The sequence below is a fragment of the Vanessa atalanta genome, chromosome 13, assembly GCF_905147765.1.
Source record: "Vanessa atalanta chromosome 13, ilVanAtal1.2, whole genome shotgun sequence".
In the NCBI taxonomy this organism is placed as follows: Eukaryota; Metazoa; Arthropoda; class Insecta; order Lepidoptera; family Nymphalidae; genus Vanessa; species Vanessa atalanta.
The window spans coordinates 5,428,287-5,451,852 of record NC_061883.1 but is presented as its reverse complement, the minus strand read 5'-3'; the positions used below and the strand labels follow the sequence as shown (position 1 = coordinate 5,451,852).

Genomic DNA, 23,566 nt, shown 5'->3' with positions numbered 1-23,566 from the left:
CCGTCAACGATATTTTTATTATCCTTATTATAGTTATTACCGCCCAAGCTCTCTAAGGTTTTATTATTAACGGTAATAATGTGAATGTAGTTTAGACTTAAATTTAAGGGTATTTAATAAATATAATATAAAAATAAAAGGTGCTTTTTTTCCTCCACATTTAATGCTTTCGTCTTAACTATTAGCATGTAAATGCTTTATCGGTTTATTGATTTTGAAATTGTTACTAGAAATATAATTTATTTACAAGCTTATAAAATAATTTTAACAGTATTTTGCTTGATATTTATTTTAAATTACAAGAACACAAAACGTATTTAATAACTATTGATATAATTTATATTTAATACATGGCAATTGGTCATATTTTTCTCTTAAAAGTATGACACCTATATTATTATAGAGGTCTTATCTTCTAGTAAAATAATATGTTTAATGAATAATTTAAAAAAAAATATAATAATTTAGTTCTTGATAGACGACAACTTAATATACATATAAACTTACGAAAATTAAATATTACTCATGAATGTTTTTCTAAGAATAATAATAAACGTTGATGTTATTTATAACTATTAACTCATTGATATTCATGTTAACTGAACGTTCAATACGTCTGGCGTTATTATATTATACAATATAAAATAGTGTTTACAAGAACACGCTATGTAGTGCTATTTCAACTATCACTTACAAAAAGAGATGCACGACGTAAACATTTTAATCGAAATTTGTGAAAAATACGTCATTTAATTTTCAGTTCATTAATTAATGTCTATAATCAAAGTTGAGTGCGATCAATGATTACAACTTATTTAATGTTATAGTGAATTATACTAAATTAACAACACTGAAATTCTAAATGAACTGAAAAATGGTAAAGTATATTATTTGAACAAATAAAAAATAATAATAGAGTTAGTCATAAAAATAAAAAATAAATCGTTTAAGCTACTTACAGTTATAAAATAAATTAAAACAGTGAGATATATTTATAATTAGAATGAGAAAATAATACATCTAAAATGATTCACATTTTTTTTTTTAATTCGATAAATTCAAAACCACCTTATTAGTCCAATAAATATTTAATCAAAATGTTGTTAGTGGTAACATAGACATTAGACATATCTCTATCGTACCTATGTACTCATTACCTTGACAAAATAATAAGCAGACCCTGATACAATTTGGTTTTTCATAGTTATTTTCATCATTTATTGAGACTAAGCAATTAACGTTATTTATTACCTTCGTTCATTCTTCAACAATGGTGTAAGTCAATGTAAATGTTTAGAATAAAGAGATTCACTTGTTATTAATGCTTATGCATAAATTAGAATCCTTTATTAGGGTAATATACAAGTAACTAAGGATAACAATAATTGGCTTCTTGTTAATTCATCGAGTCTTTTGAATAAGATGTCTTTTCATTTACCAGGACCTACGAGCGCTTCGTCCATTAATTCATCGTCCGTAATACATGGTGAATTAGAATGAGGAGAGGGCGCTACTAAAGGAGATGGTGCAGGGCTCTTGGCCAACTGCAAAAGGGCTGGAGATGCAGGATATACAGGTCTAACAGCAACCATTCCCGAAACTTTACTTCCAGAAGAAGAGGAAAAATCTAACAACATTTCAGCTGCTTCTTGAGGAGTTGTAGCTCCACTCCGCGCAACAGATCCGCTCGCGGGAGGTTTCATGCAAGAATCAGCACCTTTTCTATCTTCGGAACTTCCCTTTGGTGCTGGGAACCCCTTGGCCATATCGGTTTTAAAATCTAGAGGCATCAGCGGATACGATGCCGAGTAACCTTCTTTCGAGTCGTCTTTACTTCGTTGCGGGCTTCCTCCTTTTGAAATGCTATCTGAAACCGCTTTAGAATATTCCGATTGGTCACTTTTGCCAGGTGGAATAGTTTTTGGACTTAATCCACCCAAATTCAATAGAGGTTTTGGTACATTTAAGGGATATACCGACTTCTGTATAGAGTCTACGCCTCTACTTGAATTGTCAAAATGAGAAAATGAATATTTACCTTGGTCCATAGATCGGGCAAAGTCATTAACCATAGAACGACTATCATACTGGGAGACTGGACTGCTTTTATCGGGAGTATTTTGGTTTTTTAATTTCGGTATTTGAAATTTACTTGTATCTAGTGGCTTGATTAGACCTTCAACCAAAAAGTTTGCATCTTTAGACGAATTTTTAAATCGATCACCATCTACGTCATCCCTAGAGCTACTGGGACTTGAATGACGCTCAGATTTTGAGGAAAAAATAGATTTTTCTGAGTTACTCATAAGCTTAGTTCTAGCTTTTTCTCTTTCTCTATCTCTTATAATTTTTGAAAGATCTGCACTACTACTTTTAGGGGATCCAGAGCTAGACTTTGATCCTGATTTAGATAAGTTAATACCGGCAGAATTGCTAATGGATGACTTGGAATAAGGCACTTTTGGATTATTACTGCTATTGCTGGAACCGGATTGCTCTGAAGGGCTCATGTTTGCTTTAGGAGGAGTTGAACTAGATGACAAACTAGCAGACTTAGAGGATTGCATAACTTGTGTTTTCTTCGAAGCAGGCCCGCTAATTACACCTGGTTTTAAGCCAGTATGAGTTTTTGGGGACCCTTGACTGGGTGGGGTGAGTTGAGGAGAAGATTGTTTACTAGAACTGGAGCTAGAATAATTTAACTTTGAACTACTGGAGGATTCTTTTGATCTAGTTTTATTTATTGTTATTTTCATACCATCGAGACTTGGCTTAACCATATATTCTGGATTTTTACTTTCATTGACTTTTAAATTGCTATTAGCGCTATTTTTTGGATCAGAAAATTTGCTACTACTACTACTTGATGAACTAGACTTTACGGTAATTTCGGAGTCGGTGCCACAATGTTGAGCAGATTTTAATTTATCTATCACAGCACTGAGTGAACCTTTTCTGTTACGAGCTTGACTGGGCGCATTAGATTTATTCACTTCAATATTAGGTGGGGATATTAGAGGTTCAGTCATGGGACTGTCACACGTGACTGGGGTAATTTCTAATTGTTTCAATTTCATCGGGTTTTTTAATTTTGGACTGCTTCTATCAGAACTAGAAAAAGACAAACTGGAATGTTTCTTTTCTTTATCTCTCGAAGTTACTGAACTCGAACTATAACTCTCTTTTGAAAGTTTTTTTGTTAAATCATATCCCGTGGTACCAGATTTCCCGGAAGGGGAACCACTAGCTGCCGACTTAAGTGCTGACATACTGGGTTTACCGGAACCCGATGAACTATGTTTAGGAGAAGAAATGCTGTGGTTTTTTGGACTCGAGTATCCAGGAAGGTGTTTGGGACTGTTTTGTACTGGTGAATGTCTAGGACTACTATGATGGCTAGATGTACCTGACGGTTTGCCTATACCTTTGACACTACTGGGACTCGGCGATTTAGTTATTGATACTGACCTACCGTGAGTTGGACTAGGACTAAATTTACGTAAAATGGAGTTTGGGGAAGTTGGGCGCATCGGAGATCCGTCAGTTGGTTTTATACTTACGGATACAGGTTTCGTTAAAGGATCTTGTTTAGGTGGTATTTTTTCTGGAGGACCCATAGAATCATCCCTACGTCGTTTTTTCTTTTTCTCTTTACTACGTTCTTCACCTGATTTGCTAGATTTTTTATCAGACCGAATGCGATCATCGAGTGATTTTACTTGTGAAGATGTAATAGGTGTTATTGTTATGGAACTGGGTAGAGCGGCCGGTGCAGCAGCAGTTATTGGTATAATTTCTATGCCCGGTCTGCGGTCCAGGCATAACATCGACGAGATGTTTGATCCAGATCCCGAGCTCGGTGGATTGGAAGAGCTTGACCCTATAGGCGTTATGCTTACGGAAGAAGGCATGTAAGACTTTCCGTCTGTGAGGTCTAGAAGTAATGATGATGTGCTTCTACCACTTCGAGAGTCTTCCTTGTTTTTCAGCTTTTGCCTTTTGTGCTCAGACTTGTGAAAAGAATTCCTGGAACAGTTTCATTTCATTAGTTAATATCACATTTTGTACCCGATTGATATAATAACGAACATACCTGATTATGTCCTCAACGTCTCCATCATTGGAATTATCCATATCAGATGATGTTCTGTTATCTTGCCCACCGAGGGCGTCTGTCGCATCCATGCCGGAAAGCTCTAAGTCTGATGCAAATTCGTTTTGAGACACAGACGATTCCCGACCTTCTATGTCATCGTTCGTTGAATTACTATTCATTGTGTTATCATCATTACCAAAAGCTTCAGAGTTATCGCTTTCACTATCGGAATCCATCATATCGTTCATTCCCGGTTTACCCTTTTTTTGGTTCGAAGGCCAAATGGTCGTATCCGATTTACGCTTTTTGGACTTACGATCCTCCGTTATTTGGGTTTTTGATTCGTTTGTATTAGAATCCTGGCACATCATAGATAGATGATGTTGCTGTTCAGAAAGATAAGTACCTGAAAATTCGGAAAATATGTGCTTATAATGTTTATTTTCTAGACTCTCAATCACGATGGTACATCTAGGGTATACACACAGGGGTACACGTATAGCTTAATTTAATAGTGTAAATTGTTTTAAAAATAATGCTTAAGTTTTTATATTTGCGATTTGTTACAAACAATTTTTAATTACTGTATCTTTATTTATATTATAAAATACTACACTTTACTCAAAACGCCATTTTCTCGAGAATCGATAACATAGAATGTTCAAGATCTCTACACATGATATCACGTCAATTCGATGTTAAAGTTAAACAAGTTTATATAAAGTTATTTTGCGAACCACGAGGATTAAAGACAAGGAAACTCCTTGTCTCTACTCCTCTTGAGGTTCGAATAGGTTATACATATATTTATGACCGATTGCAGTTTAAGAATTTGTAATGTACCACTCACCTCCCTGGTGGGGATGGCTCACATTGGTGGGGTACAGGGCGCGGCCATGCATAGTCCCGGGCTCGTGCTTCACGTCACCCCCGGGATCGATGCCCCCCAGGCCACAGCTAAAATTTGACTCCAAAGCGGAGTAGCTGCTACGACTCGCGGCCTCCCTCTCCCAGATTTTGATCAGCGATCTAAAACATTTCAGGCTTCGGTTAGACAAATCTTCGACGAGTCACCGAACGTCGGACGAGCGGGTGGGTCACCTGAGCGTGATGGGAATCGAATGACTCTTCTGGAGAACTTTCGTGATGTAGTCGTCGATGTGATCTCGCGGAGGCGAGTTGAGCGTGTAGACGGAGGCGCGCGGCGCGGCCGGGTCCGCCAGCTCCAGCTCCACCGTGGCCATGCTCTCGTCCAGCGGGTGCTCCAGCGAGATGGAGATGTGCTGCCACGACAGCGCGCTCACCTCGAACATTAGGACACTTTCGAGTTCCATTACTGTAAAGATGACAATCGAAATTATTTTAGTATTCATAATAAAAATAAATTTGTGATAAAAATTTCGTCATTATAGTATATATACACATATGGTGTAATAATTTTATACGCAAACAATCATGTTTTTTAGAAGTTATTATATACATAAGTTATTTTGTATAAGTACAGTCGGTATAAGCAAGTATTCAGACTAATGGTATGGTAATATTACTGTTTTTTTTTTTATAAGTTTTCAACTAACCGAGCCCAGCTCCGTCATTTCCTTCACCGATTGCTTATACAATTCTATATATGGAATTTTCATCAATGTACAGATTAAATACTTATATACTGAAGATTCCATACGAATATAGGTTATACATATTTTTTTCTGCTAGTAATAAACATTTGATTTCTAGGTATTGATAATAAACGAAACAGACGGTCAATTACTTAACTACTTAAGGTATAAATATATTGCCCCTTTCATGACATCTTTGATATGGCAGTGTACAAAAAACTGCCATATAATAACAATAATAATTAAAAGTTAAAAATACTGTCCTCAATAGTCGGTACGATGTTAGTTAATTATGTAAAGTATTTCTGAATGGTTAATTTCGTATGAGTGCGGCGCGGCGTGGGCCCGGCTCGGGACGTACCCTGCTTGGCCTGCAGGCGCACGCAGCTGGCGACGAGCGCGTTGAACAGCGCCTGCTGGCGCAGCGCGGCGAGCAGCGGCGGCACGTGCGACGGGTGCGTGAAGGGCACGCTGCTCACCACGCAGCCCTCCAGCGCGCGCGTCTCGCACAGGAAGTAGCACTGCCACTGCTCCGGCAGGCTCTGCGGCACCACGGTTAGTGACGTAATACGAGGGGCCTCGCTGCTTTGTATTATATGTCATGGGGAGATCCCTTGCTCCGTCTCCAGTCTCTATTGTAGCGAACCGGGTTGTAAAGACTAAGGCGAAAGGGGCGATAAGCTAAATGCACACAAATGATTGTAAATGTCTAAAGTGGTATAGTTAATTCCTATATCGATAAAAAGTTTGATATGAAACTTTCAAATCTTTATAGAGAAGGAGTGGGACGCGATTTGACGTTGAGGGCGTAGGACTAGGAAATTTGATGCATTTTGGATGGGAAATTTAAAGCATTTTAGAAGTCACATAAGCCGTCAAAATTCATATTTTATATAAGATTATTTTGGTACATCTTTTAAGCGAACATAACTTCCACTTACCACGAACAAACCCTTGCTAAGATTCAACTCTATTATCTTGCCTTGTGCTAGCTTGTTGTAAGACTGCTGGGCCACTAAACCTAACATGGGCTTAGCATTTGCCCAATCTCCTGCAACTTCAACCTGGAACAAATAATTTTATATAAATATCTTAATTATCTTTAGATAATCCGGAAAACTTTGATTACAGATGTAATTTTTAGTTTTTAGTTTTTAATAGATAACTTTAAATATAATCAAGAAAATAATAATGTTTAAAATATGTATATTCAAAAATAAATGAAACTTTGTAACATTACATCTATTCAAAGTCAAAGTCAGTCAAAAATCTTTATTCAATATAGAAATGTTTACACTTGCTTATTGATAGTCAAAAATCTATCACCGGTTCGGAATTTAGCACCTCGGACCTGAGAAGAACCGGGGAAAGAAACTCAGCGCGATATATTTTTTTTTTTTACCATATTGCATGTACAATGATAATTATATTTTAGTTATTTGAAACAGCCTGGAGGCGATCATTTAATTCCCAAGGTGTGCAGTCAACTAAAAAGTCATTAGTGTTGTAATACCCTCTAGCACACAAACACTCTTTAGCGATTCTTTTGAATTTTATAATTGAATAATTTTGAACGTTTTCTGGGATCCTGTTGTAAAAACGTATACATTGCCCCAAAAAAGAGTTACTAACCTTGTGTAATCGGGTACTTGGAGTAACAAGTTTATTCTTGTTCCTAGTGTTAATAGAAAATCGAACGTCACAATTTGGAAATTTTTGTTTTTGCGTACATACATAACATTATCAAAAACAAATTGTGAAGCGACAGTCATTCGTCGTCAGTATTTTAATTTCTTTAAATTTACCTCTTAACGAATATTTTGGGCCCAGGTTATAATATATAATATTGATCACGATTTGTTTTATTATTATTATAAACTTTATTTACACAAATAGGATATTTATTTTAACGATATCTGTAACTTAAATTGCAATTTGGACAAGCTCTTTGAGAGACGCGCATGGTCCACATATGTACATAATACATATACATACATAGCATATCAACTGTAACGTCGGTACTTATATATTTAATTATATACCGGTACAGAGAACTAATTCAAATACACGATTATGATTATTAAAATATACAATTTTTCAAATTAAAAGTTTACCTCTGTTGTTGCGTGAATGAGTTTAGCGAGGCCAGAACATAAAGGCGTCGGCTGTGATAACTTTAAGGTGAAGCAAGCTGGCAGCATTGCACTGTTTTGCGGCACTAGCGGGGCGTACACTGGGCCACTTCTGTAAATACAATCAATTATACTTCGATACATACTGTTTCAAGATGGCTCAATGCGTTTGAAAAATAATTAATAGTTGCAGTTGTTGAGGAAACAGAAACCACATTTACAGTCCGTAAACGTAAGCTTTTGTTCTGTTCAAGAAGAAAATTAGGAGCTCATTCCAACTCGCTACTCTAATGAGGATTGGTGACAGATGTTCATCCAAAACACGTAGGTTTCCTCGATATATCTTCTTTCACAGTCGAGCTCGAGATGAGTTTTAAACACAAACAATTTGAGTTAAGTCGAAACAAATTCTGCTAAAGTATTCTGCAATGTGTCATGAGGTAACATTGTTCTATAGTGACATTGGCTTGCATTTGATCCCAATTATACGTAGTGGTAAGTAACTGGTAAAGTTAAAGATGCTAATAAAAATAAATGGCGTTTTTACAGAAGCGTCTTGGTCTAAATATATTTTCACTAATGGGGAAACACATTATGTCTCTAGAGTATTCCACAGGTTGAATGGACAAGGTGAGTTTGAAGTAGAGATGATGACCGAGGGGTCAATATTGAAACTCTGTCTTTTAAATCGGCAGTCGACCAGTATACTGTTGACCCATAGACTAATAACTTGGTAAGGTTACACTTACTCAATCACTTCTTACATTTAGTTCACATTATTATCCAAATAATCAAATTTATAATGATTTCATTACCCTTTCCCTGGTCTCTGTCCGCCAGATATTATTGGCGAAAGCTGAAGTTTGTTGGCCGCAGATCCCTCGAGTAGTACGGTTGCGGATTGTCCGATTGGCGTGTGCGAGACAGCCATGAGGGATGCAAGTCCGCTAGAATTCGAGGGCTTTCCCAAAGTCAACAACTCTACTGTTAATGGTTGTAACCCTTTATCCTTGTCCAGTAATTCGTACGGAGATACGAAATATGTAAGACGCATTGCATGACCTGAGATTATAATTATAAGTTATTCAATTGCAGCTATGAACATATGATATAGAATAAAAAAAATCAGTTGATCAATCAGTCAAAAGTTTTTTAGTTTGTTGTTTTGTTAACACTACTATTATTTGGGTACAAAAAAAAATTAAATAATTTTTTTATTATGAATTGTTGTAACAAGACATAAAAAGATGAAGAAAAAAATTTATTCATGAGGAAAAATGGCTAAATTGTTTGTGGGTCAATTGAGATCTCTTTCATAAATCCAGACAGTATCCAATTTATCAATTCTTGCTTAACAGGATTCCACTGCATTTTAAAATGTTCTAAGTATATTTAATAAATGCGGCAAATGCTACAACTAAAAGATGTCTGTATATATGAGTAAACAATATTTAGATACTTTAAGTGAAAACGAATAATTTAAAACATTTTTGCAGGAAGAATATTACGAACTAAAAACTTTGCAATACTTTCTTAACACAAGTAATACACTGTCTGTTTAAATTTTATTTTTGTTCATACTGATGTAGTTGAAAATAAACTTATCACAACAAACTTTATTTCAATTGGTTGATTGCAAATTGTAGTGTTAAAATAAATTTCTTACCTCCTCTTCTCTTTTGTAAAAATCCTATTGGACTTTTGTGTACTTGTGCCCAAGGATCTTTAATAAAACTCTGTAATTGTCTTAATGAACACAAATCTTCTTCTAAGCTTTGAAGTGCACTAAATGCTTTACATTTCACCTAAAACAAAAAAAAATTAATAATTAAATAAGTCCAAATTATAGTGATCTATATTTAAATAATCAATTTGGCATATGTGGAAATTTATTAGTAAATAATTTATAAGTAATACTTACTTTCTTTTCAGCATTCAATTGATACACGGCTGTGAGGCCTTCTAGTTGAGCTGTGAAATCGGCAAAGTCTCCCCGGGATATACATTGAACCAATTCTTCACAGCTTTGCTGCTCTATCTGTAGCATGGTATTGTCACCAGTATAAAATATAATAATAGGAAATACGAACATTAGAACTGTTAATGCTACTTTTAAACATTATTAAAGAAGAAGCGAGTATTGTTTAACTAATCTAAACATTCATAGGCAAATTGTTAATTTTTCAATAAAAATTAAGATAAAATAATTTATGATATTCGATAAACCCTTGTACTCTGAAATCAATATTCATTTATAATGTTTTTATGAACACTTAAAAATTATAATTTTTTAAATTGTTTATTATTTTTTAACATTTTTGTTCAAGATAAGAATACAGACCTTTCCTTCATGATGTATTTTGACATCTTTCACTGACCCTGAAGATTCCACTAGTATTTCCAAATAAAACATATCTGATGATATAAATAAATTAACACCTGACGTTCCAACTACAAATTTTAAGCTGAAAAATAGATACAAAATTATAAGGTTGTTTGAAAACATTTTATATAGATTAATAATTTAATGTGACATTGTATTTTACACAGTACATTAACATGAAGGTAGTTTTAAATAAAGAACAAATAGGCACAATTAAAAAAAAATGTACTATGCCTTGGTTGTTGGTCATTGAAATTGTTAGTACCAGTTTTAATCCTATATATATCCTTCTTAGTTATACTTTATTCATTTTCATAATAAATATAGTTATAGTAAAATATAAAGAACAAAAACTTAATAAATATGTAATTAATTTAGTTCTTGTTTATCGGTTAAAGATTATAGAGAATGACTTGAAAGATGAAACCAATGAACAAATAATGTTCAAGCTGCATCACATACCCAAGTTGTCTTGATAAGCATTCTAGCCTTTCGATTAAGCTTTGTAATGAGCTCACTTTAATACAATGCTGTAAACTGTCTAGACACTTTTGTAGTATCATTCGATCAGCACTGTCAACTGCCCATCTCTTATCCTAGAAAAATGAAAATATATCAGTTAGAGATTTTTATTTCAGTTAGCAATATATTAGTAGTGAGTTTAAATAATAACGGAACCTTTTTATATGAAATAAATATATATATCTATTTCTTTGGTTAAGCATTTGTTCTCATTCCTCTTTTCCTACAATATTTCAGGTTAAAGTCATGTCAATTTCATGTCAAAAATGTATGTTAAAAATAACTGCTAATACAATAATATATTATAATAAATTAATTATGGCATACAATTTTCTAATGACTAACTTAAGTGGAAGTCAGCTTAAGTATAATCAAAAATATAGAATATATTTAGGAATCAAATGACCTGATGAACACAGATTTAACATAGTTTTCTATTGCTATATAATTATGAATGAGAGATACCAAAATACAAGCTTTCTAAAGATTTTTCACAACAATATTTTCATATACTAACAAGGTTTCATATTTTTATACTGTTAAAGATAATCTTTTTAATGTCGACTTACCAGCATAGCCATGCGAACAGCTTTAGAAGTTTCACTTAAATTTTTATACTGTGACGTTTTTGATCTTAGCTTTTCCATAAGAATTTCTTTTTGGAGTTCTTTAGATTTATCCATCATTGCATTTGCATTAGCCATGACTAAAGCTTTATTATCCGTCATTCTTGCAAAACTTTATCTAATTTAACAACAAACACAAACTGATAACACAACTTCTCGTGCAGTGCTACCTCTGAGTATAAGTGTTTTTTTTTATATATAACGATTTATTTATTCATTCAAGACTCAAATTGCTCCTTTTGAGTAGTTTTTATTGTTGAGTTTAGATTTTTATGGTTATTTTTTATATCTAATATCTTACTTCACTTTTAGCTATGCTCGAGCAATCAAACTGTCAAATTGTCATTTCAAGTGAATGCGATGCCATTTGCTATTATCCGACTAAATAGAATTGTAACTATTATATAGGAGGCGCTAGTGTTCCTTTAAATATAAAAGCTGTGCTAGACCTGATAGTAATGTGATCACAAATTAGCAAATGTCAGTTGTAAATTTTAAATTGGAAGATTATTTGCAACTATTCTGTATTTTGTACATCACTTTGGTTTTGATGTCCATTAAAGTTTGTACATATGGATTAACGATTTTAGTTCCAAACCGGTAAACTAAATAAGTAAAAATAAATAAGTAAGTTAAACATAAGTTATATTATGCTTTAAAGCGCCTGGTAGGTTTATTAATTGATTTTTGAAAAAAATAAACAAAATTTTTATTATTAAATTAATAGTTAAAAAGGCTTGCAAATAATAAAACACTTGTCTGGAACCGACTTTGTATAAATCTCAAAAAGCTTTTTCAGTGTTGTAATATTATCTTTTTATCGTAGGATGCTCATGCCACCTAATGAACGTTCGGAAACAAATTTTACGGAAGTAGATTTTAATAAATTTAGATATGAATCAGACGAGCCTGTATGTTAGTTCTGTAATTTTGTAAAAACACAAGAAATAAAATTTAATTTTTAGGTATTATTTTTGTAGGGATATTTTTCCTCTGCTAAAAATCTTGATAAATTTTGTTATCTACCCAAAACCGAAGCCTACGACTTAAGTCACTCTTATAAGTTCAATAGAAATCAAAGGAACGTTTATTGCAAAAACGCATGTTTAGTGTACTTTCGATGTAATGACATCTATAAATGTATAGCATACCATGGAAATTAAATGATTGCCAAAAAGCTATTTCATAATAATTACTTAAATATGTTGGAAAAAACAATTCTGCGGAGATTTTTTCTATGATATATTTTCTAATAAGTCTTATTATTTGCGAATTGTTCTCGCTTTAATTATTTTATTAATAGTTTAACGTAGTTTTCCAAAATTTTATTCACTAAATAAATTAAGACAATTTAAATAATCAACGTGATCTTACTTATTTTTCTTACATTTTGGTTGCTTTAAATTAATTATGTTAGATTGTTTTTATTCAATACTTGCAACGGAAAAAAATACGTTTAAAATTTATAAAGGGCAGCATTAGATAACATTCTTCCGATAGGCATCGATAAGTTTCTACAATTGGTAAAGTGTAGGCTCCAGGTTTCGATGCACATGAACTGCAACTACAGAACTGCAACCCTGAGTCGAAGATCAGAAAATCTTTCCACTTTGCAAGCTATTGTTAAATAATGACTTAATTTGAGTTGTGTGTATGTTGATGATAACTTTTTTTATGATACAGGCTGAACGGCAACGTTTACTTTTCGATTCAATTGCGATAAACTGTTAATTTGTTAGCAGAATTGGGGCCCTGGTCGGATCTAAGTTTAATTAATCCTGTATAATGACAAGTCCAAAGAGCTTACCATTATAGTGTATTTTTAATGAATTTGATTCATAGACAATTAATACTAAGAAATATTTATGTATCCACGCAGACATCATGTGTGCTGATATCAATTCGTTATAATTTTGTCATAGACTAGATCGTGCCTACTCGCTTCGTTAGGCCTTAGTTATAAGAACGTAATTATCAAATACGTTTCACAGAATTTATTTTCTAGAAGCGACTAAAACATAAAAATCTCATGTGATACTGTTATTCCAGAAACTTGATATAACCAGAGCCCGAACCTGTCCCCGGGTTCGTAAAAAATATATCCAATCTTTAAATCCATACATTTTAATATTAACAAAAGTGGAACATGACGACTACTGCCGCCATGAGAGGTAAACACCTGGAACAAATTTATCTTTTTTCGACCAAGTACAGGATATATAAGGAATAGAAACAAAATAAATTATATTTTACTTTTAACAATAAAACACAGATTTATAGCAATAAAGGATAGCTGATGTCATGATCTTTTTATTTTCTCAATAGAAAGGCAATTTGTATTTTATTAGAAAATTTAAAGACAAACAGTGCATCTCAGGCAGAGATATTACGGTTTCAAATTCAATCCTTTTATTTTATATCTTATTTGACGACTGCGATACAAACAATTTAATCTAAATGAATTGTATGTGACTCTTTCTTGGTGTCTATTTTTAATCTGTCCTTGGAAATATATCACATTAATTTAATAGATATTTTTTTAACTTAATAACATATATTAATTCAAATTAATATAATATGATTATAGAATATTTATATTTAAATCTTAATTATTTTTTCCCCTTTTGTATATAACTTATATGCATATTTTTGTGCAAATATAACTTTACCCGTTGCTTGATTTAATTATTAATATATTAGTATAATCTTTACGTTTATAATTATTGCAACAAATGTTGTATCATAAGGTATAAAGATGGTATTTATATAACAGTGTAGCGATAGCATTCATGGTTACCTGCGAATGGATTATAATTTGACGGCAATTAATGACCTTCGAATGACCCGTAAAAACTATTGGAAAACGAGTTACGAACGCAACAGTGCTCATGGAAATACGATCAAGTTTCAATAAAAAATATTTTCACTGTCTATTCAGTTTGGAATAGATTAAGCTAAAAATATTTTAAAGTTAAGTTAAGAAATAAAGTATAAATGAAATAGACTATAGAATGAGTAATACAGGTATTGTATAGTCGTAGAATTTTTCACGACCTTTCATAGAAGTACGTACCGAAGTTTACACATTTCCAGTGAATCATGAGTATTCATAGACCAAAACCATCACGTCCGTAACTTATAGCTTTATACTATTCAAACAATAGTGCAAACAAAAGAAAAATGTTGCAGTCTGTATTGACGATTTAGGATCTAGGATTCCTTAGTAAAACTGGCAAAATGATTCGGTCATTATTTGTACATAATATAATATATCTAATGTAAGTATTTAACTTATTTTAAATTATTATGGAAATCAAGTTAAGTAATAATATTTTTTTTTTTAGTTTTTTCGTTTTGTTGTTTACCGTAACTGCAACAATCATACACAAATTAAAACATTACCATTACCATATACCTACCCTACTCTAGTAGGGTCGGTATATAGTAAGCTTCGGATAAAATACTTGTTTTATAATTAAAAAATTACCAAATCAAATGTAATTTTCCTATTTATTATTGTCCTTGAAGTCTAGATTCCTATTTTGAATAAGTAGTAGTAATTAGTATGTGTGGTAGGAGTAATCTGTAATTCATTATAATAATAATAAAAAATATAAATTGTAAGGAACCGTGAAACTTTATTCGGATATTATTTTCGTGAATTGTTTTATTCATGTATCCTTCTCACGTTGAAGTAAAGGGATCAGGAGTTGGATAAGTGAGAGAAGGCTAACGAATCTAATCAGCCTGCTTTCAACTCCCTCAGTCACTTTAATCATATGGTAATCCAACCCTTTTATAAAAGTTAGTAAATAATTGAGATATTTTCATTAAAGTAATATTTTAGTTATTAATTTTTTTTAAAAGACATACTTTTAAAAGATTCATTTTGTAAATTTAACAAATCCGGCACTTTAATTAATAGACGCCATTCTTTTATTGTTATTACATGGTATTGTCATCGATATTATTGTAACCAGCTTAAATTCCTTTTAAATTTATTTTAATTTCTAATTTTAATTGTATAGATTTCATATTTGCCTAATATTTATTTTATCTCATCATTCACAATATCCAAAACATTTGAAAATTATTTAATAGAGATAGAAAAAGTGTAGAATCAACGCGCATCGGTTATCGATAACTCTTCGCATTTCTGCACTTGTCTTGCGCACAGCAAGTGCCAAGTACATTTGGAGATTTAGTTTCAAATATTATATAGAAGAGTCTTTTGCTGGGAATTTAATTAAAATTAACAGCGATCGGTAGCGACTCTTGAAGCCCTCTTTTAAAATACTTAAATAATTTAAAAATATTGTAAGTATTATAAACAATCATTTGAAATAAGGTTCAGAAAACTATTTCGTATATCATTATATAGGTTTGTTAAACAATTTTAAATTAAACAAAGAAAGTAGCAAGACTAGAAACGTAAAGTGTTGATAATGTTATAATTTTTTTCCTTCTTTATTTCAGTAGTAAAGTAATATCAATTTTTAATACTTTTTATATAATTGTCCCCTGTGAGAATAAAAATCTAGAATATATGCATGGAAGAATTACGAGACGGGATAATATTACAAAAATATTGATAATAAAAATAATAAGATATTTTCAATGGTACTTCTATATTTTTATATCAACGTTAGACCACGGATTAACCTGCGACTGACATTTTAAAATGTAGTTTTTATCGCGATATAAGGATGAATAGTTGACGTTATTGCTTGTTACGTTTGAAAGAGTATTTTAACAAAATTGAAATTTAATTATTTAAAAGTGTAGGTCGAACTATAAAACACAAATAACAGTAAGACTAAAAACCTTACGTTTTATCATTTAGATAATTGGCTAACTCACCGTAGGTAGTTAATAATAGTATATTCATATATGGACTGCCTTTTAATAACAATAGAGCTTCTTTTAAAGACAATTCTTGAAATTTACATCTACAACGCTCCTTCAATGGGTGGTTGTTGTAGTAAGGTAGAGATAAACTTACCATTGTTGCAATATTTTGTCCCAATCTCTGTTTAAATATAACTAGTTGTCGCCAGCGGATTTGCTCGTATTTAAGGGAGTCAGTCGTTCGTTGTTAGGCGTAAAAAAGTAGTCAATGTTCTTCTTTGGAGTCAAAAGCTTGATTTAAACGGTTTAATGGTTTGGTCGTAAAAAGTATCAGATAGACAGAGTTACTTTCGTAATATTAGAATTTGTAATATTAGATATACCTATAGATAACTCCATACAAAATATATAATTTCAAGCTTTAATAATATTTCAGTTAGACGTCGTTGACCTTGCTAGATTGGGTTTTACCGATAAATATGCCGCACTGAAAACACACACCTTTTGTGGCTTGATATTTTAGGCAAAATTATTTACAAAAAATCTGGGAATAATGATAAACAAACATTAAATTTACATATTCTACGTGATTTGCTTATAATTCTGCTTTATTATGCATGGACTGTTCTTGATTAATAATATTTAGATATTATAATACAACACTATTTCACTTTACTACTTATAACCACTTTAACCGACATCCAAAATGTCATTCTTTTGCGAAATCTTAATGAATATAATAGATTTATTCAAGATCCTGACCAATGATGTTACGTCAATACAATGTCAAAGTTGTTTATTTTGGTATATTGCTCTTGTTATTGGAATATAATATGGAATATTTTAATTAAATGCAGTAAATTGAACGTACCTATGTGTTATTATTTCATTACATTTTTAATATCGGAGCCGGAATGATGATAGAAAATGTGGATCTAAATCGAAAAACGTGGGTTTATAACCGAGAAATCACAAAAGAGGTACAACGTGTTTAATTTGTGTACAAATCCATCTCGTGTTCGGTAGTAACGATTATCCTTTCGATATTATAATCCATCTAAACGTCAGTTTTGTCGATAAAACGAGCAAAATAAAAAAGGTAAGATCGCGGTTTAATCCCGAATAAAATCTATTAAATAATACGAATAAAATAAATATTAACATAAATTTAAATAGGTAACAGATTTTTTTTGTTGTATTAAATATATAAATCGTGTAGACACTTTTTACTAAGTTTATCAAATGTCTTTAAAGTTTAATTACGTTTGCGAGATAGTATTCGAGTGCAATCCAATGATTTCATTCGATACAACTCGTCTCAAAGCTATCTTAATTACCGTTTGTTCGTTATTGCGAACTTTCCTGTAAAAAATAAACTCGATTATTGGATTTGTTTTATTCAATATAGTTTGATTTTGTACGAAGTTAATAATGTATTGTGCATTCCTATGTACTTTTATCGCATAATAATCACTGACACTACGTTCCATAGAAATAGCCAATGTTTCATGAATCACGTGTTTTGTTTTATCCCTAAATCTCAGCCGGGAAATGAAACATTTAAATATGATTTAAATGAAGCAATGCGGTCTGGGAATGTACCATAGTTGATCTTTGAATCTTATATCATAGATGTGGAATGGACTTCATAATAATTCAGTGTTTTATTATTTATACAAATAAAACAAGTGCAAATTTTATAAAGAAATATTGGTTGAGATTAGCCTCTAAAAGCAAAATAAATAATCTGAAAATGTCTCACAGCCGTTCTAGGGCACCTCTACTTTTGAAAAGAAGGATGAAAGGAGTAAAGAACACGACACATGCTGCTCGAGATGAATTTTAATTACCTCAGGCCTCAGTTGTGCTTGTTGCGGTTAAAACATGTAACGGACTGTTATTTATTGTCTTTTCAAAAGTATTACTGATATACCCTTTTTATTTTTATTTAGCCCAGAGTGACAAAAGCAAACATGTGCTTTTAGATTAAGATTTACCTTTTGAAATTAGTATTGTATGCTCGGATGTAATCCTTGGATAAAGATCCATGTTTTCTATTATATAAGCAATACATACTCGCAAAAAACTATATTTAAAAACCGAACTGTCAATATATAGGTACATAATATTCAGTTCGAATGTAATTTAAAGTTAAGCAAGATAATTTTCTTGGTTACTCCTTTAAAAAATTGAATTGAGCTGCAATAGAACGGAAAAGCTGTTACTTAGCATCTTTATTTCATTTAATTTAAATCGTATTGTTCTCCTAAAGGAGAGTCGATAGAAAAATTCACGAACGATGTAATTTCATCAATATATTTCATTAGGTACGCTGAAACATTTTCCATCGTTTCTTTGTACTGCAAACGTAATGTAATAAAAAACCGAAACGATCGTGCTAGTACTGAACACGTTCAATAAAAATTATAATTGAATTTATTTTTTACGTCGAAAATGTGTATGGAGATTTTATTGTAAATTGAAAAAATATTAACCTCTAAAATATTCGAAGAGTTTTGACATGCTATGGTTTAAAAAATATCAATCATAATTAAGGCAAAATGATGAGCCCGGTATATAGAATTCGTAATTCTGTACTGACTTTCAAAGTCTTATATCTCGCTACTTCTTTTAAAGTCCGTACGTTACCTGTTTTTCAAAGTCTATTTTAATTCCTAACTTCGGAAAGTATCTATTCGCTTTAGTAAGCGGTGGTGGTGCGCTTGATCAATTAGACAGACTTTAACTTGTTACAGGGGAAAAATGTTCAAATTCAATGAAACGGAGAACACTTTAAAGAAATTTAAATACACTCTTGGAGTCGTATAATATCAGGAATAACAATGAATTTCTATTAAAATGGCAAAAGTACCGCATTGAAATAATGACCAATATTTCGATTAATTAAATATATAGCTTTCGTTAAAAAAAATATGTTTATATAAAATGGGAATTTCATAGTTCATAGGATAAAAACAACCGCAAAAGGTTCAACGCGCTTAGAATTGAATGAAAATATGTAAAATTAAATACAAGAAAGTTGAATGTTATAAAATCAAAATATATTTTTTTAAATAGGCTCAAAGGACTTTTGAATCATCATGTTACAGTTTCGAATTCAATGTAAAGCTACCATCTGTTCGGAAAGTAGATTCCACTGAGAAGAACCAGCAAGAAACTTAGTAGTTACTCTATTCCACCATTTTAATTACAGAGTATGTCAGTACAATACAATTAAATTTTTATATCTCCTGCCTAGAAATGAATAAAAACTATGTCAAAGCTTTATTATTTTTAATTTAATCGTGTATGAGTAATATGCCTTATTTATTAAAAATGAGCTTTGACTTTTTAATAGACCAAATTAAAATAACTGTCCGCACCGATCAATCTCCATCGTGTCTTCTCCATCGCACGTGACATTGGCGAAATAATCTGTGCCCTCGTGACACAAGTAAAAGCCAAAATTAAAAAAAAAAACTGTGGAATTTTATTATAGAAACGAATACCGTGCCCATAAAATATTGTTTTATTACCTCTATATTTAATTTATATAATGAGAGCTGACGGGAGATAACTTTTAATAAACATACACAGTCGTCTTATATGTCGTATATATCATACAGTGGTCTTATTATTAGAAATATACTCAACAATGTTACATTCATATAATTTTTGCGGCGTGTATACCAGCGCCACATTTCTCTAATGTGGGTTAATGAATACACATGTAACAAAATTTCATACAAGTTTAATTGTGATGTTTCCCTTCACTAGTGCTTACGAGATGAATAATAAACACAAATTATGCACATAAATCAGTATTGCTTGTTCGGGCTTCAACTTCGATTTTTCAGCTAAGATTTACTTATTTAGCCACTAGGCCACGTCGGCTCTCAATGTTACGTCGTTATAATGTACGGAATGGAAATGTTAATAATACATCTTAAGTCATATTCTTAGGAATTTTCGAGAGTATGTTTACAAATTCATATGAAGTCCCATTTTTTGTTTAAATCCAAATGCAGTATAATAATCATGAACATATATTATGATGAATCTACATGATAGTAACCACAATGTACTACATGTACGAAAAGACAGTTGAATGATGTTTTATCTAATGAATGGGATCGAAAACAATACGTTCATTTATCATTCCGTTTTTTAGGTACCGTATTTTTTACTGTAATACTAGATGTTGATGAGCGTGTCTATGTAATTATTTAACATTGAATTACAGTCTAAGTTTTATAATATTTAAAGTAATACCGATTATGTATGATATTATTATGTTTATTTAATTATGTTGGAATATACAAAAATTCAAGCCTCTATACATAATAGATTTCTCTTTCATTATATTATTCAATCTTTCACTCATTCACATTCGCTCACCACTCATTCAATCAACGAACAGCTTTACTTGATTATTTAATATTCATTATTAAAAACATTGTCAAACAGTGCAGACGTGTCTTATTATACCTACCCCATTTCCCTTCAGGTTATGGGCCCAGGTCATGTTTAAAGTTGTTTAAATAATTAAAATTAATAGTAAAAGTGTTACTCAAAATGGATTCGCGAAGTAAAAGAAATATACAACAATTTAACGGTGATCGCTATAGTACTTGGAAGTTTCGTATAAGGTCACTACTAGAAGAAATGCAGTTATTGCCTGTTATTGACGAAGAACCACCACCAATACCAGATAATGAGTGGATTAAGAAGAATATGCTAGCAAAAGGTACGATTGTAGATTACTTGGGTGACACATTTTTAAGCTTTGCAAGAGGTTCTTCTACTGCAAAATCCATAATGGCCGAACTAGACAAAGTATATGAGCGGAGGAGCTTAGCGACTCAATTGGCTTTACGTAAACAGTTACTTAATATGAAACTACAGCCAGATGTGACACTATTCGAACATTTTAACAATTTCGATAATATCATTACCGAATTAATATCGGCTGGTGCAAAATTGGATGAGATGGATAAAATATCACATTTACTTTTAACTCTACCCACATCATACGATGGTGTTATAACGGCACTGGAAACACTTGGAGAGGAACAATTGCATCTATCTTTTGTAAAAACTCGTCTTCTAGATCACGAAGTCAAACTAAAGAATACCACGACGACAGAACTCAAAGTTTTACATACATCAACGAATAAATTCAAATCGCAGAACAAAATTGGATTCGATAAAAGGAAATCATATAATTATTATAAAAAGAAGTCATACACCGGAAATTCATCATATAAAATTTCAAAATTATATTGTGATTATTGTGGACGACGAAATCATATGAAGAAGGATTGTCGATTTTTCAAAAAGTTACAACAAAATGGAGGTAGTAGCGGCAGTAAAACAGCAGCTGCGAGCGCTTTGCAAATCAGAAACGATAACGAGGACAGTTTCGCATTTATGTTTTCAACGTGTAAGTTGTCAAATTCTTATAAATATCATATTAATAATATTGTTTTCATTTTAGATTCGGGTGCAACTGACCACGTTGTAAATAGTAAGGAATTATTTTCTTCCTACTCAGAGTTCACAATACCGATTAAAATTGGTATAGCTAAGAACAATGAAAGCATTCAAGCGTTTGGTAAAGGTACAATAAATGTCACTACTAATTTAGGTTTTCAAGGGGCGATTAATAATGTATTATATGCGCCGGACGTGCCATGTAATTTAATATCTGTATATCGTATTCAACAAGGAGGTATGGTTGTTATATTTAAAAATAACAGTGTTTATATTAACAATAGTATCAAGTGTTTAGTATCGAGTGTTATCAGTAATAATTTATTTAAATTAGTTTTTCAAGTGCATACGCGATCTCAACATAATTTAAATTTGTCTCAAACTTCTACATCTTACGAACTATGGCATAAGCGTCTAGGTCACTTAAACAAAAATAAATTTAACATTCTAAAAAACTTAATTGATGATAGTTACCTAATTAATGATATTATGCCTAATGATACATTATGTAAGTCTTGCATACTTGGTAAACAGTCGCGGTTGCCCTTTGCAAAATCAAAAGATAAATCAGTCAGAAATAGGCCACTTTTTATAGTTCATTCCGATATTTGTGGTCCTATTACACCACCTACATTTGATGATAAAAATTATTTTATTACTTTTATTGACGATTTTACTCATTATACAGTAACGTATTTGATGCATTCTAAATCTGAAGCATATAAATGTATGAAAGACTACGTAACAAAATGTGAAAATTTATTTAATTCTAAAGTTGTTAATTTATATTGCGATAATGGCCGAGAGTACCTTTCAAACGAATTCAAAGAATTTTGTGTTGACAAAGGGATAATGTATCATTTAACGGTTCCTTACACCCCACAACAAAATGGTGTATCAGAAAGAATGAATCGTACATTAACCGAAATGGCTCGAACATTGGTTACAAGTGCGAAATTAAATAAAATATTTTGGGGTGAAGCTGTTTTAACAGCTACTTATTTAATTAACATACTACCCACTAAAACTCTGATAAATAAAACACCATACGAAATGTGGCATGGTAAAAGGCCGAAAATAAATCATTTAAAAATGTTTGGATCTACTGCATACGTTCATAACAAAGCTAGAAAAACTAAATTTGATGAGAAATCTTTCAAGTCAATATTGATCGGTTACGATGCAAACGGTTATAGATTATTCAATATCGAAAATAATCAAGTTTTTATAGCTCGCGATGTTATTTTTGACGAGTTAAACTTTGAAAAATCACGCCCTACACGTAGCAGTAGTGACAACATTGAAACCCTTTCAAAATTTAGTAAGCCCGAAATTGATTCGGCAAAGCTAAAAATAGATCAACAACAAGATTCTTTTAATGACAATTCGTTGGACGGTTCATCGAATACCACTAATTTAAGACGTAGCGAAAGAATTCGAGAATTACCCCCAAAGAATTATAAGCAAATGCACGATCCTGATTTATTTTTATCTCTTTTTAATGATACGCAATCTTTACCTACATCATATAAGAATATTTTCGATAGGCACGATTCTGATAAGTGGTTGAACGCTATACACGATGAAATTGAGTCGCTTCGAAGCAACCAAACGTGGACATTAGTTATTAGACCGAAAAATGTTAATATTATAAGTTGCAAGTGGGTATTTACAATTAAAAATAATGAATTTGGTGAACCTACACGTTATAAAGCTCGGTTGGTTGCTCGAGGTTTCACTCAAGAGTATTTACAAGACTATCACGAAACGTTCGCACCAGTGGCTCGGATAACTACTTTTAGATTTATATTAGCACTGGCAAATCAGTTTGATTTACATTTACACCACAT

At 31.9% G+C, this 23,566-nt stretch overlaps 1 protein-coding gene across 1 annotated transcript; it reads right to left on the bottom strand.

The window, feature by feature from the left end:
• Nucleotides 1-374: 374 nt before the first annotated feature.
• LOC125068120 (mediator of RNA polymerase II transcription subunit 1) lies at nt 375-11,713 on the bottom strand. The gene is made up of 13 exons (XM_047677135.1): nt 11,319-11,713; nt 10,690-10,823; nt 10,186-10,309; nt 9,766-9,882; nt 9,511-9,649; nt 8,660-8,906; nt 7,827-7,956; nt 6,654-6,776; nt 6,074-6,254; nt 5,198-5,432; nt 4,947-5,125; nt 4,094-4,502; nt 375-4,026 (listed from the first exon to the last, which is right to left on the bottom strand). Exons 1-13 carry the CDS (start codon nt 11,475-11,477, stop codon nt 1,431-1,433), a joined length of 4,773 nt encoding a protein of 1,590 aa, XP_047533091.1. The 5' UTR covers nt 11,478-11,713; the 3' UTR covers nt 375-1,430.
• Between the last annotated feature and the right edge of the window lie 11,853 nt (nt 11,714-23,566).

Coding starts and splice junctions, on each gene's coding strand:
- LOC125068120 (XM_047677135.1), bottom strand. CDS start 11,477: ATGACGGATAATAAAGCTTTAGTCATGGCTAATGCAAATGCAATGATG. Junction 9,883..10,185: donor AAATACATCATGAAGGAAAG/GTCTGTATTCTT, acceptor ACCATGCTACAG/ATAGAGCAGCAAAGCTGTGA. Junction 6,255..6,653: donor TTAGCAAGGGTTTGTTCGTG/GTAAGTGGAAGT, acceptor GTGGTGCCGCAG/AGCCTGCCGGAGCAGTGGCA.